Consider the following 19,696-nt stretch of genomic DNA (forward strand, 5'->3'; position numbering starts at 1 on the left):
AGATGGAGTAGAGATAATCTTAAAAATGTTCTTATCATCCGCAAACATTAGGATATCTGAGTTTTTTAATTTAAGACAGACATCGTTAACAGATAAGACAAAGAGAAGGGGGCCAAGGTGACTACCTTGTGGGACTCCAGAAGTTGCATGTATAGGACTGGAGACTGAGTTACGGAAAAGGACTCTATAAGTTCTATTCGCAAGATAGGAGCTTATCCAGTTTATAAATATAGATGGAAAGCCTAGAGCAATTAGTTTGAGATAAATTGTGTTATGGGATATTTTATCAAAGGCTTTGCTGTAATCATTGTATACAACATCAACTTCTTTGCCATTCTCAAGGGCTGACAAAACTTTGGATATAAATTTAATTAAGTTAGTCGTAGTGGATCTACCTTTAAGAAAACCATGTTGAGCGGGGGAGAATAAAGGCTTGCAATGGAAATAAACGGAATCATAAAGTAAGCTTTCAAAAAGTTTTGGAATGCATGAAAGTTTAGCAATAGGTTTATAATTGTTAATTTCAGTTTTATTGCCTTGTTTATGAATGGGAAATATAAATGAATCTTGGGAAAGAGAGAGATCAAAGAGTGCAGTTAGAGGCTTTGACAAAGAATGCATACATTTTTTTAGATCAACTGATGGGACGCCATCAGGACCAGGGCTAACATTTTCTTTGAGGCTTACGATTTTGGCAAGTACCATTTCTTCAGTTATTGTAAACGATGAAAGGGAGGTTTGAGTGCAACCATCTAAATAACTAAAGTAGTGTGGATCAGGATCATGCAGATGTTCAGTATACGATTTGCTAAAGTAATTAGCAAATAGATTTGATATGGTTGTTGGATCAGAGGAGATTATGTTGGAGAAACTCATTGAAGGTGGAAACCTATTAGATTTTCGTTTGACATTTATAAAATTGAAAAATTTCCTTGCATCAGAAAGAAGGTTATTTTCCATTTGGTTAAGGTATTGATTATAAAGGGATTCCCTTAATTCAGAAAAATAATTATAGGCGAGAAGATAGTTGTTGTTATCAGTATCAGATTTGGACTGTAAAAAGATCTTCCTAAGCTAGTTACGGGTATTTCTTAGGCTACGGAGCTCTCTGTTGTACCAAGGGGGAGCAGAGGTGAAATATTTTCTACGGTGCCTTGCACCGATTCAATTCTTTAAGAGTAAGAGTTTTTACGGGGAGACCAGACGTGTCTAGCGTAGTCAAGGAGAAGTATAACAAAGGGGATTTAGTGATCAAAATAGGTTCGAAAAGTTAACTGTGTGTCAGAAATAACTTTCAAATAAAACAGACAGGATTAATGCTAACATCATTCAGGGTGTAAATTTGAGAGAAAGGATTCGATCGCTTAAGGATGAATATTATGAACTGGCGTTTAGCAACATTGGGTTTTTGGAAATTTTTTGTCGCACTAAGTCTGAAATCAGTCCAGATCATTTTGGAGTAAGATAGAATCAGAATTCTTAAGGAGTAGAAAATAACCTGAGATTTCATAAATTGGGTCAGAGATTGAGAATCTGACCACCACAGCGAAACCCCTGGTTTTGACAACGAATGCCGGCAAGCTCACGCAGCGAAACAAGAGGCATACAAAACGGCGCTGCACAAAAGGACTAGAGCTGCTCGCGAGCTCTACGAGCAGTAGAGGAGAGAGGAACACCGGCTTCTAAGACGGAAAAAAAGAGAGCATGAGAAGCGCGCGATCGAGGAGATAGAGGGATGTCACAACAGGAATGAGTTTCGTAAATTTTATCAAAAGGTAAAAAAAACCTCCCAAGGGTACCAGCCACGAACCGAAGCCTGTAAAGACGATCAGGGGAACATCGTAGTAGAACCACTCAACCTCGGCGACGCAGATCAACAATTCCGCCTACCCGACCTTGACGAAGTGAAGATAGCTATATCTAAACTTAAGTCAAACAAAGCTGCTGGAGCTGACGGCATCACCGCCGAACTATTCAAAGCAGCAAGCGATGACTTGGTAGGGAGCATGCACCAACTCATCTGCAAAATATGGTCGGAAGAAAGAATGCCCGATGAGTGGAATCTCAACATAGTGATACATAAGAAACGAGACCCTCTAAACTGCGCCAACTACAGATGCATCAGTCTCCTTAACATTGCGTATAAGATCCTCTCTGCCGTATCATGTGAACGTCTGAAGCCATTCGTCAACAACCTGATTGGTTCTTATCACTGTGGCTTCAGACCAGGAAAGTCCACTATATCGACCAAATATTCAAAACCCAGGAGCTTCAAATCGATACCCACCATCTCTTTATCGATTTTAAAGCCGCGTATGACAGCATCTATAGGGAAGAGCTCTACCGAGCAATGTCTAGTTTTGGCATCCCTGTCAAAAAAGGTTTTAGACAAGGCGATGCACTGTCATGCGACTTCTTCAACATCGTTCTGGAAAGAATTGTGCAAAACTCTACCGTCAACACTAGAGGCACAATCTTCCAAAAATCCATCCAATTATTTGGATACGCAGATGATATTGACATAATTGGAAGATCAAAGCGTGATGTCAGTGGAGCGTTTTTGAGCATTGCGACGGAAGCGAAGAAGATGGGTTAAGTGGTCAATGAGGGCAAGACCAAGTGTATGCTGTCATCAAAAAAGGACACTGAACGACGACGTCTTGGACAAAACGTCACCATGGACAGCTATAACTTTGAGGTAGTTAAGGACTTTGTCTACCTAGGCATCACTATTAATGCAGACAACGACACCAGCGCTGAAATCAAACGAAGAATAACTCTTGCAAATCGCTGCTTCTTTGGACTTAGAAGGCAATTGAGAAGTAAAGTCCTCTCTCGAGCATGTAAAATCACCATCTATAAGACACTCATCATCCCGGTTCTCATTTATGGCGCTGAGGCCTGGACCCTGTCAAAGAAAGATGAGAGCGTCTTAGGATGCTTCGAGAGAAAAATTCTTCGGGTGATTTTTGGTCCCGTACGCATAGATGGAGAATAGAGGAGAAGATATAACGACGAACTGTACGGGCTGTACAGCGACACTGACCTAGTTAGCAGAATTAAAGCCCAACGGCTTAGATGGCTAGGTCATGTAGAGCGGATGGACATCAATGCTCCAGCCCGGAAGGTCTTCGAATCCAATCCCGAGGGACGGCGCAGTAGAGGAAGACCGCGACTCAGGTGGCGCACCCAGGTGGGAGAGGACCTCAACCAACTTGGCGTGCGAAACTGGAGACAGTTAGCTAGGGACCGATCTGGCTGGAGACGCTTGTTGGTTGAGGCCCAGGTCCGCCCCGGACTGTAGCGCCACCTTAAGTAAGTATAATTAAAAAACGTCATATATGTATTAGACGATGTTCAAATATTGTTGAATTGGAATTTCTTTGTCCATTCTTTAAAGACTTGGTCTATTAGTCAAGTGTCTATAATCATTAAAAATAAAATAATCGCCAAAATTTAACAATAATATCATAGTTTTTTGACCAATTGACAGATAACTGTAATAAAAAATCTTCAGTACATATTTGTCAAAAAAGCAACATTTCTGGACAAAAAATTGATTTTTTTTGTTAACATCCGTAAATTTGACAACAACAATCAAACTTTTTCCAACAGTTAGAAAGCATCCAAATGTCAATGGGAGAAAAAGTTGATCTGCTGTCAAAATTGTTCCAATTTTCACATGTCACACTTGTCAAATCGTTTGACAACGAGAGTAGGGTACATCTGAGACAACAAAATATTTACCGACATTTGCTCAACTTTAAGCCGTGTTTTTTCTAGGGACATCTTAAAACGTATGCTTATGTTAAAATAATAAACTGACATGCAAAGGAATTATAAAATATACATTATATCATCTTTACACTGTACCGTTGTGTTTGTTTTCTAAATTTAAAAATTAAATATTAAACAAAATTATTCTATATAAAAATATGTATACTTACTCATTGCTTGTGCTATGCTTAACAGCGCGACCATAAGGACGGCAAACGTACAAGACCGCCGCCCCATTTTAATGTAATGTGCTCTGCTCCTCCTTGCGTCAGTCCTATTATATATTCAGCCAGGAGTGAATTTCTTCACTTGTCGTCTTCGTTCAAAAGGAGGATTTTATATAGAAAAAAAAACTATCCCCCCTTTTTTTAAAGCATCTAGGGATGATGCGTTTAAAAATATATATCTTATATCCTAGTGCAGTCAAAATCCTTTTTCTAAAAAGAGAGAGGAAGAAAAGGAGAAAAAAACACAAGCTGTTAATATCAATTTTTTTTCTGTAAAAAAAGAGCAGAGTAAATATAAGTTTGAAAAAAAAAAAATATTCAAAAAAATATGCTTGAATCCTAAAGATTATCGTCAAGAAAAATGGCAAAAGATGCAAATAACTTTAAAAGTTTAATGCTGTGCGACTTAAAGTTAACGACTTGGTCGCATGATTTTGTTGGAAAGAGATCTTTTATTTAGACACTATCAAATCTTCTGTCAAAGAGAGCATTTAAAGAACTGTGATTTATATTACTATTTAAAAAAGTATTACCTAAAAGTGACGTCAAAAAATTTCCTGCAACCAACATACCTAACAAAAAACAAACAGGTCTAGCAATTGTCAATCATCATGTGACAGTTGATATTTATCGTAGCTTAAAATCCAACAAGGAAATTGATAGGGGATTTTATAATTGAGCTTTATTCAGACATTTAATAAAAAGACCTTATTTGTTTAAAGGTCTAAATTTAATATTTACCAATTGATACATTTTTATAAATTCCTTCATATTTTAGAACCTTTATTGACCTTTTAAGGTGAATTTTTGGATATTTTTGCATTTTTCTAAACTCTTGAAATCAAATATTTTGTTTGTTATAATTTAGTGTAGGATTCGATAAAAATAAAGGACTCAAATTTGTTTTCATGAATCTTAAACCTAACCTACCTATGGTATGTCTAGAAGGTACCTATCAATGTAAAAAGCAACTAAAAGAAAAAAGAAAGCAGATGCGGAAGTGTTGTGTTTATGCGAACGTTCGTTTTCATTTAGTTAAGGATAAGCTGACGTAAGTAATCCTTAGAAGAAAAAATATGCAGACGAGAATTCATGCGAATTCTATGTACTATATATAAATGTACATACATACATATATACTTAAAAACCAGCTACAATCTACATACACTGCCAATCACTAGGATGAGGCCACATATTTTTCAACCGATTTTCGTTCTTTATACCTGCTGGAAATTTCGTACCAATAAAAATTTACTACATTTGAGTAGGTAGATATTTTCTTTAAAAAAAGTAATAAAATTAAGGGGTTAAATAGAAAAAACAGTTGGAATTTCACTACATTAATTAAAGAGCTACTTAAAAACAGTATGAAAAAGTGCGTCACTTGTATGAGGCCACATGAAAAATCTTATAAAATATCAAAAAAAAATGAAATAAATGTTTACAGTTTTTGGTTTTCAAACATTTATTTATTAAGTTTTTCTCAATTAATAATGAGTATGCCCCCCCATTTTTCGATATGACCTCTGTTAGACGGTTTGGAATGGAATCATAAAGTTTTTTTTAAATAGTCAAGTGAAATCTCGTCCCAGGCATCACGGATAGCTTCAATTAAGGAGTCCTTGTCTTCAAATTGTCTACCGCCTTCATAAACTTTTCGAGATAGCCATGCCCATACGTTTTCGATTATGTTCAAGTCCGGTGAATAGGGTGGCCATGGCAAAAGCTCTACGTTTTCTGATAAAATCCAGCTTTTGACAACCCTGGAAGTGTGGATGGGGGCATTGCCTTGTTGGAAAATCCAAGGCAGAGGTCCAAAAATATTTTTCATCTTCGAAAATGAGCGTTCCAACAAGTATTTGTAGCTGTTTCCGTTCATTGTTAGAGAAAGAAACTCCAATTCGATTTTGCCATAGTAGGTGATAGCTCCCCACACCATAACACCTGATGTACGGCTGTGATGTCTTCCCAAAATTAGTTCCTCTTTTCTTAAATCATGGAAATACAAGTTGTAACCATCGGGGCCGTCAAGGCTAAACTTTTTTTCATCCGAAAAGACGACGCGTTTCCATTGACTGCTCCAAGAGACATGTTCTGTTGCAAAGTTCATTCGCAGCTCCTTGTGTACTTGCTTTAGAACAGGTTTCTTTTTGAGTTTTCTTCTCTGGATAGTACCATCTTTTCTTATTATCCTTCGGACTGTCGAAATACTGGCTGATACTCCGCTTTTGGACCTTATTTTAGTAGCTAATTGAGTAGAATTTGAAGCAATACGTAAAATTAACCGCTTTTTTTTGGGATGTTGTTGCTTGGGCTGTGCGTCCTTTTTGGTTTTTTCCATAGTTTTGAGGATCAGCAAGATAGTTGTTTACAATTGTCTTACTTCTGTTCAGCTTACTTGCTATTTCTCGGCTTGAGAGTCCCATTTCCTTGAAAGCATCGATTTGTCCTCTTTCTGCTACTGTCAACGTCTTTCCGGAACCCATTTGTAGTTGAAATTTAATAAAAATAGTTATTTGTAAAACGTTCTTAAATATTGTAACCCAAATTTTGAAAAAAATTGCTGATCTGAACTTCTACAACGAAATATTCGCAATGGCCTCATCCTAGTAACTCACTTTTTTATATCCTTTTTAGGTAGCTCATTCATTAATGTAGGGAAATTCCAACGGTCTTTTCTAATTAACCCTATAATTGTATCACTTTGTTTTAAGAAAATATGTACCTACTCTCAGTAGTAAACTTTTCCGTGTTAAACAAATTCCAACAGGTATCGGACCGAAAATCGGTTGAAAAATATGTGGCCTCATCCTAGTGATTGGCAGTGTATATAATTTAATTTTAATAAGGATAGAGAGAGGATAAACAGGATATAGATATTTTCCCATTAAAGTTTGTTCAATTTAAAGAGTAAATTTAACACCTCCTTGAAAATCTAGTTAAAAAAAGTCATTTTGACTTACAGTCGTGGTCATACAATTAATAATGAATGTACCCTATTCTCTCCAATAAAGCTATCCTGTGTCACTCTGTGTCTGTTTTTTTTACTAGGTTTTGATAGAGGTAAAGTTAGGAACGCAGTTCAATATTTAAAAAAAAAACAACAAACCTTTGAGAAACTACCTCGAAAAAAGCCACGAAAAACGACTCCGACTGAGGACAGAACATTAGTTAGGCTTTCTAAAGTGGATCCATTTTTAACATTCGTTCAATTAAGAGCCCGAATGGAGGAAAGCTATGCTGTTCAATTATCAGCAAGAACCATACGAAGGCGACTTCAAGATAAAAATTTGAATAGAAACATCCGTAGACGTAAGCCCAACCTGTCAAAAAAAAGAGGCTGGGATGCGACCCACACTGATAACTTCCCATCCCGTCTGTCGATTTGTCTTCCTTAAAAGTTTGTCTATATGTACTTGTATCAATTTTTACCAAATTTGCGTACTATTTCTTGTAGATTTTATTTTTTATGAAAAAACGGACTGTTGGATTCTTCTATAAAAATTACTGAATATCGGAAACAATATTTTCTGTGAAATAAAAAAAGTTTGAAGACAATATTTTTAATTTTTGAAAACTATTTGAGTCCTAAGCAAATTTTTACCAAGTTTTAGTATTGTTGTTTTTAGGGTTTTATATTTTGTAAAAAAAACTGTCAATTCGAATTTTTTAAAAAATTTACCAAATGTTGAAAACAATATTTCTTATAAGATAAAATTAGTTTGAAGCCAATATTTAAAATTTTTGAAGAGATATTTGAGTCGAAAATCAATTTTTACCAACTTTTATACTTTTTTTTTAGGTTTTTATATTTTGTAAAAAAAACTATCAATTCGATTTTTCTCAAAATTTGTCCTAATGTTGAAAACAATATTTCTAATAAGAAAAAATTAGTTAAAAGCTATTATCTCAAAGTTTTTAAAAAATATTTGAGTGGAAAATAATTTTTTACCAACTTTTGTTAATTTTTTTTAGGTTTTTATTTTTTTTTTGAAAAAACTGTCAATTCGATTTTTTTTCAAACTTTAACTGAATGTTGACAACAATATTTTTTGAAAGATAAAAGTAAATTAAAGCCAATATCTCAAAGTTTTGAAAAGATATTTGAGTCGAAAATCAATTTTTACCAACTTTTATACATTTTTTTAGGTTTTTTATTTTTTGTAAACAAACTATCAATTCGATTTTTCTCAACATTTTTCAAAATGTTGAAAACAATATTTCTTAAAAGATAAAATAAGAATTACAAGCGTTTGAAAGATATTTGAATCGATATTAAATTTTTACGAACTTTAAGTAATGTTTTTTTTAGATTTTTATTTTTTATAAAAAAAACTGTCAATTCGATTTGGCTCAAAATTTTATCAGATGCCAAAAACATTATTCTTCGTTGCACAAAATTGTTTTGTAGATGAAATCATATTTCAGTCGTAAAATTTTTTTTTTCAGTTTTTTTGATTTATGAAAAATACCGTTAAATGGATTTTTTTCAAAAAATATACTTCTTTGGAATCACGTTTCAGTATATTATATAAAATTTAATTCAAGTCTCTAGCGTTTTTGATTCGTAAGATATTTAGGGTTGACCAAAATGTTCACCTTTTTTTCAAACTGCTATGGTAAAAAAAACACCCACGCAATTTTGTTGAGAACCGTTTCTGCATCTTTCGGCCTTATTATCTGTATAACTAAATTTATTTGAAGTCGATATCTCTTCTGGTTCTTGAGCTATGGAGGACGAAAAAAACGTCGCGAACGTACGAACGTACGTACACAGGCACGCACAGGCATCTTTCTAAAAATCTTTTATATCGACTCTAGGGACCTTGAAACGTCGAGAAATGTCAAAATTTTCAATTTGATAAATCGGACCCATTACAATAACTTCCTATGGGAAGTTAACAAGACTAAAATGTCACCTGCTGTGAAATACATTTAATTCATTTTTTGCATCATAAAAATAAATCGAATCACAAAGCAACATTTCACCGTTGTACCGCAAATAAATAGATGATCTGATCTGGATCACGGATAACTTTACATATTCTATCTTAAGGGTGGTTTGAGGAGTATTTTCATAGTCTTTATATTTGGTCCAAAGGAAACAAATTCTTAAGGTTTAAAATTAAACGGTGATTTTTTATGAGCTTGAGAACTTTAAAAAAAAAAACGCATAAAATTTGCAAAATCTCATCGATTCTTTTTTTGAAACGTTAGATTGGTCCATGACATTTACTTTTTAAAGATAATTTCATTTAAATGTTGACCGCGGCTGCGTCTTAGGTGGTCCATTCGGAAAGTCCAATTTTGGGTAACTTTTTCGAGCATTTCGGCCGGAATAGCCCGAATTTCTTCGGAAATGTTGTCTTCCAAAGCTGGAATAGTTGCTGGCTTATTTGTGTAGACTTTAGACTTGACGTAGCCCCACAAAAAATAGTCTAAAGGCGTCAAATCGCATGATCTTGGTGGCCAACTTACCGGTCCATTCCTTGAGATGAATTGTTCTCCGAAGTTTTCCCTCAAAATGGCCATAGAATCGCGAGCTGTGTGGCATGTAGCGCCATCTTGTTGAAACCACATGTCAACCAAGTTCGGTTCTTCCATTTTTGGCAACAAAAAGTTCGTTAGCATTGAACGATAGCGATCGCTATTCACCGTAACGTTGCGTCCAACAGCATCCAATGATTCCACCAGCGTACAAATCACACCAAACAGTGCATTTTCCGGGATGCATGGGCAGTTCTTGAACGGCTTCTGGTTGCTCTTCACTCCAAATGAGGCAATTTTGCTTATTTACGTAGCCATTCAACCAGAAATGAGCCTCATCGCTGAACAAAATTTGTCGATAAAAAAGCGGATTTTCTGCCAACTTTTCTAGGGCCCATTCACTGAAAATTCGACGTTGTGGCAGATCGTTCGGCTTCAGTTCTTGCACGAGCTGTATTTTATACGGTTTTACACCAAGATCTTTGCGTAAAATCTTCCATGTGGTCGAATAACACAAACCCAATTGCTGCGAACGGCGACGAATCGACATTTCACGGTCTTCAGCAACACTCTCAGAAACAGACGCAATATTCTCTTCTGTACGCACTGTACGCATTCGTGTGGTTGGTTTAATGTCCAATAAAGTAAACTGAGTGCGAAACTTGGTCACAATCGCATTAATTGTTTGCTCACTTGGTCGATTATGTAGACCATAAATCGGACGTAAGGCGCGAAACACATTTCGAACCGAACACTGATTTTGGTAATAAAATTGAATGATTTGCAAGCGTTGCTCGTTAGTAAGTCTATTCATGATGAAATGTCAAAGCATACTGAGCATCTTTCTCTTTGACACCATGTCTGAAATCCCGCGTGATCTGTCAAATACTAATGCATGAAAATCCTAACCTCAAAAAAATCACCCTTTATTTAGTCCAAAGGAAACAAATTCTTAAGGTTTAAAATCACAAGATCTCGGTGGTCATAACTATGATCAACTATTGGAAAAATAACACGTTCAGGGAAAGGGAACTTCTTCAAAAATTTGTCATTTCAAATTATGGCTACATTTTCAACATTCTTGTAGTGAATTTTACCTTCTTCAATTTTTTGTAGTGAATTTTACCTTCTTCAATTTTTTGTCACAGTGTTTATCGTTATGTTCACAGTAATGGCATAGTATACACCTGTCAAATGTCAAAAGATGACAGTTTTAAAAGTGACAGCTGTCACGGACTCAGCAAAATGCAAAAACCCTTATAAACTTAAAGTCTGTAAGCCCCATCAAATCACAACTGTCAATTCAATCGACCTAATTATGAATGTTATTTATTTAAGCGTTAATCATCAAAACATTATGTTCAACACTCCCTGTATTTTTTCGATTTGTTTTTTTGTTTAAACAAATAAATGTCTCTATTTAGTAGTACCAATGTGCATTCCATTTATTTTGATTCTAAAAATTTAAAAATATAACACTGCATCTACACCGTGATATTTTTGTTGCTGGTTGAATAATTTTATTCACGGCATGAGTTGAGTACTCGTATGTAACTCCTAAAAAAAGTCGCAGTCGGTGTATTAAACCATGTCTGTCATTTGTTGATGTTTTAGGTCAAATTCCATAAATAGTGTTTTATTATACGACAAACAAGAGAATAACAACATTCACTCGTTCATTCTGTTGGCATACATTCAGTTTATGAATGTATAGTAAGGTATAGGTCCTATCAAAGGTAATTGCGATTTCAAAAACATCAAACGAACAACAATAGTGAGACACCTTTTCTAGCTATATAAACTATATGAGGTTCAAATAAGTACATGTAAAACAGCAAAGCAACAACAACAACAAAAAAGTATCTACATGAAAACGTCATCCAGTGAGTAGAAAAAAGATATGGACTTTTGTAGTCCCACATCATTATATGCCTTTGTGCTTTATAGACAATACTTTTTAAAAGTTACATTCTCATTCACAAGAATTCACTGAAATGTGAACAACTTATTATTTAGTTTAAAAAAATATGAAATGAAATTAAACAAACAAAGGAAAATAAAATTAGTATCTATGTTTTTTTTGTTGTTAAAGTTCACCACCACCACCAACCGATTTTTCATTATTCGAAAGAGAAATTTTGTTTAATAATAATTCAAAATGCGCATGATTGTCATTTATTTATTTATTTTGTTTAAAAAAAGCAAAAAACAACATTATACAAAACATAGTACATATGTGTAAGTGTGTCTGATGGAATGTAGCATGTAACATGTAACGAGTTATATTCAAAGAGAGGCTTTAACAAACGTATAAATAAATATCTACTAGTTAGTAATTCATGCGAACGACTATTTGAAAGAAAATAAAGAATAAATTAAGAATAGTGAAACTCTGGAATGGAAAAACTATATTTTCACTGCCACTGACAGCATAAGAAAAACTTGAAGACCACAATTTTTCCAATCGACAGAAATAGCACCAACAACAACATCGAACTCTGTTGTACACCATGAAGGAAAAGTTAGAAGCATATTTCAAACACAAAAAGAGAATACGAAAAAAAAACGGTAAATAAAATAACTGATATTCAAATTTTTGAGATATAAACTATGAGATTTTTATTAATAAGAAATTTCACTAAATAAGAAAATTAATGGTCTTCATTTTAAGTTAAGACTAATTTAAAGATTTGTAAAGCTTTGTAATGGGTGTTTTTTTAAAGGTATATATCTTTGAGTTGACAACACTATTTTAAATGTCAGCTAAAATAAAAAATAAATAAATTGGGTAGCGCAACAGTCCGTTTGAGAACTAGGGCCTAGTGACTTCCAACTCTCAACCATTTCTGTGTGCGAGTACTATTGTCAGGGATGGAAGGGACCTACAGTTTTAAGTCGAATCCGAACGTCAAGTTTGAGAAAGCACTTTTCATGACAAGAATTGCTCTTGGATAATTTGTCAATTACTCGCAAGAGGCAGTACCCGTGAAAAAAAAACTGTAGGTGGCATAGGCAGGGATCGAACCCAAGACCTCTCGCATGACAGTCCATCGGACTTTATTTTTTCTTAATTCATTCTTAAACGTATCTTAAAGGTAGACAAAAATTTATAAAACTAGCCTAATTATCCATAACTTACAACTAACGTAAAGGTCACATACGGAGACTCTAAGTTAAACTATAACACTAACTACTAATGCCTTTCGGCCCTAAGATCTATTTTAACTTCAATTCAATTTTATTTATTTTTGTATTAATTAGAAAATTAAAAAAAAAAACTAATATCAATATCATTTTTATTTAAAAACTAATTAATAACTTAAAACTAACTTAAACTACCTATAAACTACTTAGAACTAGAACAACCACAGCAGCAAATCTAACTATCTAACATTTTTGTGTTTTCATATTTTGTTTTTTTTTTTATTTTTTATTTATTTTTTTAATGTTTTTTTTTTTTCTTTTCTTCGTGCCACCATGCCTATTCTACTTAAAACTAAACCCTAAAACTATAAAACAAGTATGTAAGCCGGCCAAGGCTTAAAACCCCATCCCGACTACCCAATATCAAGTGCAGATTGAAGCCACCAAAACTGGTTCTCCTGCTTCACCCTATCAGTTCGGTCCCGTTCGGACACAGCCCTACTGAACCGAAGGAGCTCTGCTCCACCTTGTGCCATGACGTCCCGATCGTACAGGAGTCGCCTATCCACGGTTCTTCGTCTGACGTGGTAGATTAACGGAACTGCCAATCTATCCTGTATCAGACCGCATTTGTCTAAAAAGAGGAATGCCTCTGGTGGAATGAAGCCGCTCAAGCGTGCACTTTCAAAATACTCGTCGTTCGGATAAAACGCCCCGAAAATTAAATTGTTGGTCGAAGACATAGCTCTTGCAATGTGACCTCGAACGATTTTTATCACGAAATTGTCAATTGTGTTGATTCGAGCCCCGTTGTATAGGACCTCGTTGGAATAGTAATGCACATAAGAAGATTGGGCTGTTCGATATAAGCCGGTACAGCGTCGTAAACATTGGGCAACGTTGAACCACACAGGACAACCATAAACGATCATTGGCCGTATGAGGGCTATGTAGCAAATTATATTCACTCTGGGGTCAAGCCGACTGCTAAAAAACAGCCGTTTCGTCAGAGCAAAGGCTCCTCTGGCCCTGGTCAGAGCAGCATTTATATGTCTGTCGAAATATAAATACTGATCTAACCAGATACCGAGGTACTTCACTACACTTTTGCTCGCTAATGGCTGCCCATGAAGATCAACGATGACCATCTTGCGCCAATTCTTGCACGTATTCCTCGTGGCCCCAGCCAACGGAGTCCGGAACAGAATTGTCTCCGACTTCTGGACATTTATTTTCAGTTTCCAGTCGTCGCAATATCGCTGAATCTTGTTGAAATCACGCTGCAAGAGAATTCTAATAACCTCAACCTTTCGGGCCGTTCTGTACGCAATTAGATCGTCGGCGTACGCAATTGCCTTTGTAAGACTACCTATCAGATCGCTGGTGTAAATGCTGAAGAGAATCGGCGAATTCACCGCTCCCTGTTGAAGACCATTTTTAATTGAGAATGTTGTGGTAGAAGTTACATTGCCACTTTTGACAACAAACTTTCTACCGTTAAGCATATCATAAAGTATGTACAACAATGGCTTGCTTATGCCAAGCCTGCTCAGTTTTAGGTGAAGACCCTCTAACCATACGGTGTCAAAGGCCTTTTCCAAATCAACCAGAACAGCACCTGTGCCTTGTTGTTTTGATTTATTCCATTGGATATTAGAAACGAGTTTAGACGCAGCATGAATTGTGTCATGACCCGCCTTGAACCCGAACTGTTTATCCGGAATTATTTTGTTGTCCGCAGCCCACTTAGTCAGAGCCCTATACCGCACTAACCATCATGCCCCGGGTACTACTTTAAATGTCAGTTGTCAAGTGATTTTGACATCTCAACATGAATAAACTGACACCTGAACGACGATTTTGAATTGTGTGAATTAATTTTCAAAATACAGGCTCTGTTTGAAAAACGTATCGCTTGATTTTTGTTGAGCGATGAAGCTCGCTTTTGGTTGAAAAGATACGTCAATAAACAAAACTGCCGTATTTGAAGAGATGATGATCCTCATGTGTATACTAAGACACCTTTACATGGACAAGAACTGACTGTTTTGTGGGCTTTATGGGTTGGTGGAATAATTGGTCCGTACTTGTAAAAAACGATGATGGTCAAAACGTTACAGTCAATGGTGTACGCTATAGAGTTATGATCACTGACTTTTTCGTTCCTCAATTGAACAACTATGATGTGCAGGAGCTGTGAAAGATCGTGCGATAAATAGCCACTTGACCATTTTCTGTAAGGATATGTCAACGAGCCCACCCGAATATCGGACGTTGAAGGTCGAGCAGAAAAAACTCTTGACTTGTTTCTTACATCTGACCCTGATAAGTACACTGTTAGTGTTCTATCTCCCTTTAGGCACATCTGACCATTGTGTTATATCAGCAAATTTCTCGTGTCAAAACAGTTCACTTAAAGAAAAAGCTCCTACGTCAACCGTTTGGCAATACGAGAAAGCCAACTGGGACGATATCAATAATTACTTCAGGATCTTTAACTGGTCACTATGCTTCCTCGATAGTGACGTTGACGCCAGCGCTGATATGATTACAAGTTAAATTCTCCTGGGAATAAGAACTTTTATACCGAACAGGGTTAAAAGTATCAGACCCAAAGAAAACGCTTGGTTGCTTGGATGCTAGCTGTAAAGAGGTTATTAAGGCCAAGAGGTTAGTTTCCGTTGCTATAAAGCCAACCGTACTGAGGAAAGTCGGAAAAAGTTCAAACAAGCCAGGAAAGCCTGCAACGCCCATATTCGACGGACCAAATTTTTACATGACCAAAATTTACGGCAAAAAATACTGCAATGTCCTAAAGGCAGTACAAGTTTTTGGTCATTTGTAAAAACATGAAGAATTGTTCCTCTTCTACGGTTCCTACGCTCGTTGTCAATGACATTCCTTTTGTTAAGCCTTAAGAAAAAGATAATCTCTTTGCTAGGCAGTTCGCCGCCAATTCTACGCTGCCAGTGAGTGTTAGAAGTATAGACTCCGCCTGTACTTGAGCGAGTTAGTGATTCTCTGGGACCAATCTTTTTTCGCTCTCGTACTGTGGCAAGAATCCTAAGAGATCTAAACACACATTTTTCATTGGTCCTACTCCTCAGGTCTCGTTCCGAACGGATGGAAAACGGCATTTGTCCAGCCTATTCCCAAAAAAGACGAATCTTCCTCACCCTCTAACTACCGAACGATTGCACTTACGTCCTTTTTTCCCAAGGTCATGGAATCGCTGATTAATTATCAGCTCAAGAAATATCTTGAAGATCGAAAGCTTCTTAATGACCGGCAATACGGCTTTCGTATTAATAGGTCCACTGGTGATCTCATGGTTCATCTCATCGAACAGTGGAGCAAATCTTTACATCGTTTTAGAGAAAGTAAGATTATTGCACTTGATATTTCAAAAGCATTTGATAGGGTTTGGCATCAGGCTCTCTTATCGAAAATGCGTGCTTTCGGTTTTCATGAATCCCTGCTTCATTGGATTTGTAATTACCTTTCGGATCGTTCAATACAAGTAGTATTGGATGGATTCAAGTCTGAAAACCATAAAATAAATGCTGGTGTTCCCCAGGGCGCTGTTTTATCTCCAACACTATTTCTAATTTTTATTAATGATCTTCTGTCTGCAACATCTAATCCAATACATTGTTTCGCTGACGATAGTACTCTTAGCTTTTCATATTCGTTTTCAGACTCACATCCCTCTTCTTCGGATGTGGAACTACAACGACAAAATATGATAACGTCATTAAATTCCGACCTAAACAGCATTATTCAATGGGGATTAAAAAACCGAGTGGAATTTAATGCTTCGGAAACCCAATGCTGTCTTGTATCGTTAAAGCGTGATATACCCCCTTTGCCATTATCCATGCACTTGCATCAATGAGACTGAACACCTCGATATTCTCGGTATGTGTGTCACCAACCACCTCTTGTGGAATGATCACACACGCGATGTCGCCAAAAATGCCGCAAGGTGTTTGGGTTTCCTTAGGCGATGCAAGAAATATTTCACCCTTTCTGATCTGGCTGTTATCTACAAGACTTACATACGGCCAAAGCTTGAGTATAACTCCCATCTCTGGGCTTGTGCTCCTGTAACTTACTTAAGCCTCTTGGATAGTATTGAACGTAGAGCATTTAAATTGATAGATGATAACATCATCATAAGTTCATTTACTTCGCTTGAACATCGTCGTAAGGTCTCTTGTCTGACCCCTTTTTACCGTTATTTTAACGGCTTATGCTCTAGTGAAATAGCCTCTTGCATTCCTCCCCTTAAACAGTTCAATAGTAATAATCGTGCTTCTAGGAATCCTCATCAGTATACCCTCGAGCCCAACTTCGGTCGTGCTATCAAATACAGAGATTCGTTCTTTAGCCGTACTACGCGAATGTGGAATGCCTTACCACACTCTGTCTTTCCCAGCTATTGCAATATTCAGGAATTCAAAACCAATGTGCACCGAGATCTCCTTTTAAACCCCCTCTCCTCTTCCTGGTGCTCACACTGTGCATCTGCATAATAAGGGTAGTAATATGAATGTGTGTTTATTATAAAAAAAAAAAAACGTTGGTATAGTATGCTCCGATAAGCCTGAAACGATTGACCATTTGGAGCACAACGTCATTGAAATATTTGTATTTTTGTATTTATTACATATTATTTAGTCTTGCACAGTAAGATACAATATCTTTTAAGGTAGTACAAGCTTCAGTTTTACAATTGGTTTACATGAAATGAATGAGGTAGGGTATTCCACAACCGAACTGCGTGAACGAAAAATTGACGGTTTGAAACAAGATAGGAGTAGCGTATTGGTATCAGATCACTGCTTCGATTAGAGCGTGGAAAAAGGATTCTGTTGTAAAGGTACGGGGGTTGTCGTGTTTGCATAATATTGTGGAGCATTATTAAGGTCCTAAACGAGAAAAGATTATCAAGAGAAAAACCATATATTGATTTTGCATATGAGGTTATATGAACATATTTCCGTAGCCCAATAATATATCTTGTCACACTATTATCGACAACATTAAGTTTCCTTTTGTGCTTGGAATCGCAATTACTAAATAGTTCACACCCAAATAATAAAAGCGGAATAAGCAGTGACTTAGCAAGTATCATTCTTGTTTTTATTGAAGCGATTGTTTGGGTGGCCCATAACATACGTAAGCCTCCGTAAACTCTACCTATGATAAGTTGTATATGATTTGTCCAAGTGAGTGTCGTATTGAATACTACTCCAAGATTCTTGGCTGAGTCAACAAACTGAATAGGGTTATCATTGAGTAGTATTGGAGAAAAGCAAGATGTGTCTGTAGGGTCTTTTGAAATGACTAAGCATTTTGACTTAGTAGGATTTAAACAAAGTCCGTTTGATCGCCACCAGAGCAATATCTTATTTTGATCTTCGTTTGTCTCCCAAATACCATTTTCAACCAACCCCATTGGACAACTGTACGGATGAGCTTAGAGACGGGAGCTCATTAACATACATGGTAAAAAGTGATGGGCCCAAAATAGACCCTTGGGGAACACCTGGTGTTAGCGGAAGAAAATTTGAAGTTTCGTTGTTAGCAACTACTGCTTGGTGTCTAGAACTAAGATATGAGAAAATGAGTCTCACTGATGATGACGTAAATTGAAACTCATCCCTTAATTTGATGCATAAATTACGGTGGTTAACAGTGTCAAAGGCTTTGGAAAAATCCAAAAGAGTGAGAAAAGACACAAAATTCTTATCTATACTTTCTCTAATTTCCTCGACCACATTTAAAAGGGCAGTTGTGCAACTGTGTTTGGGACGGAAACCGGATTGATTGGGACATGGTATGTCATTACGTTTTAGATATTGCCGCATTGGCGTATTCATAATTTTTTCAAAAGCTTATTATTAACTATTGGCCGATACTCATTTCGGGTTTTTGGAAGAGGAACAATTTTAACACGTTTCCAGACAATAGGAAAAACCTCAGTCATGATAATAGTGTTGAAAAGATGTGTTATGTATCTCAATGTAATCGGTAGAGTTGCCTTCACAAACAATGGATGGATTTCGTCAAATGCTATTGAGTTTGATTTAATAGATAAACAGGTTTTTAGAACGACTTCATCATCAATTGCAGAGAAGCCAAAGCCCCTTGTAGAACATAGACCTACAGATTAGACTACGTCCAAGGTAACCGTGGCGATCAAAATGATGTACATTTAACTTATATTTTTTTTGTAAAGTAAATTTCTTGCCAAATAAAAAATTATATTTGTTTTCTTCTATTTCAAGTTGTATGACTTAAAAAAACACCCTTTACATTAGTCAAAACAAAATACCAGATTTTACTTTAAAACCTTTTTAAATTGCTGAAATAAATTAAGTTAAATTCAATTGGAAACACTAATAGTTAAATATCTCAAGATACAATAAAGAAGTTCAAAAGAAATATTTTATCAAAAAAAGATTAAAAGCTTTAACTAAAAGTAAAGAGGGATTAAAAGAACAAATAACCATAAAGATTGATAAGTTTGGATATAACTATCATTGCAAGGCATTTGAATTGATGGTTCCAATAGGTCTTCGTTATTTTCCACACAGCTCGGACAACCTTCACTTTGCTGAGAAAAACTTTTTATGGCCAAATCATCTCAAGAAATTAACCTTTTGGTTTACTTCGTTAAGGTGATTTGACAATTTCTTCTGGGGACCTTTAAATCTTTAGTCATTTAGAAGCCATCATTCGATTCAATATTGAAAAAAAAAGACCGTCTGGTATGCTCGAAAAAGTGGTGTTTATTGTCAGTCGTGAAGATCATTTGGCAACAAATATTGGTAATGCTTCGAAATTTGTGAGCCAAAATGTTGGTAATGAAAGTTCTATGCCTCTAAACCAAAAAACAACCGATATACTGGGTGGGCCATCTATTGGTATTTTTTGATTCAATGGTTATTTCGACACTGGGAACCGTTTCCAGCTCGAAATGTTGAAATCTTGGCATACAAATCAGTTTTATGGTTATGGACACTGGCAACCGTTTCCAGCTCTGAGTGTTGATA

At 36.0% G+C, this 19,696-nt stretch overlaps 1 protein-coding gene across 5 annotated transcripts in view; it reads right to left on the reverse strand.

The window, feature by feature from the left end:
* Positions 1-19,696, reverse strand: part of LOC129947505 (neuroglian-like) — a 170,438-nt gene that overhangs the window by 84,023 nt on the left and 66,719 nt on the right. For all 5 annotated transcript variants that reach the window (XR_008781724.1, XR_008781725.1, XM_056058091.1 and 2 more), the window contains one exon: positions 3,948-4,214. Coding sequence is in view for 3 of the 5 variants with exons in the window: in XM_056058091.1 (XP_055914066.1) it covers positions 3,948-4,014 (67 nt within the window). In the remaining 2 variants the exon portion in view is untranslated. The remainder of the gene's footprint in view (positions 1-3,947; positions 4,215-19,696) is intronic.

This window comes from Eupeodes corollae, chromosome 2 (assembly GCF_945859685.1).
Source record: "Eupeodes corollae chromosome 2, idEupCoro1.1, whole genome shotgun sequence".
NCBI lineage: Eukaryota > Metazoa > Arthropoda > Insecta > Diptera > Syrphidae > Eupeodes > Eupeodes corollae.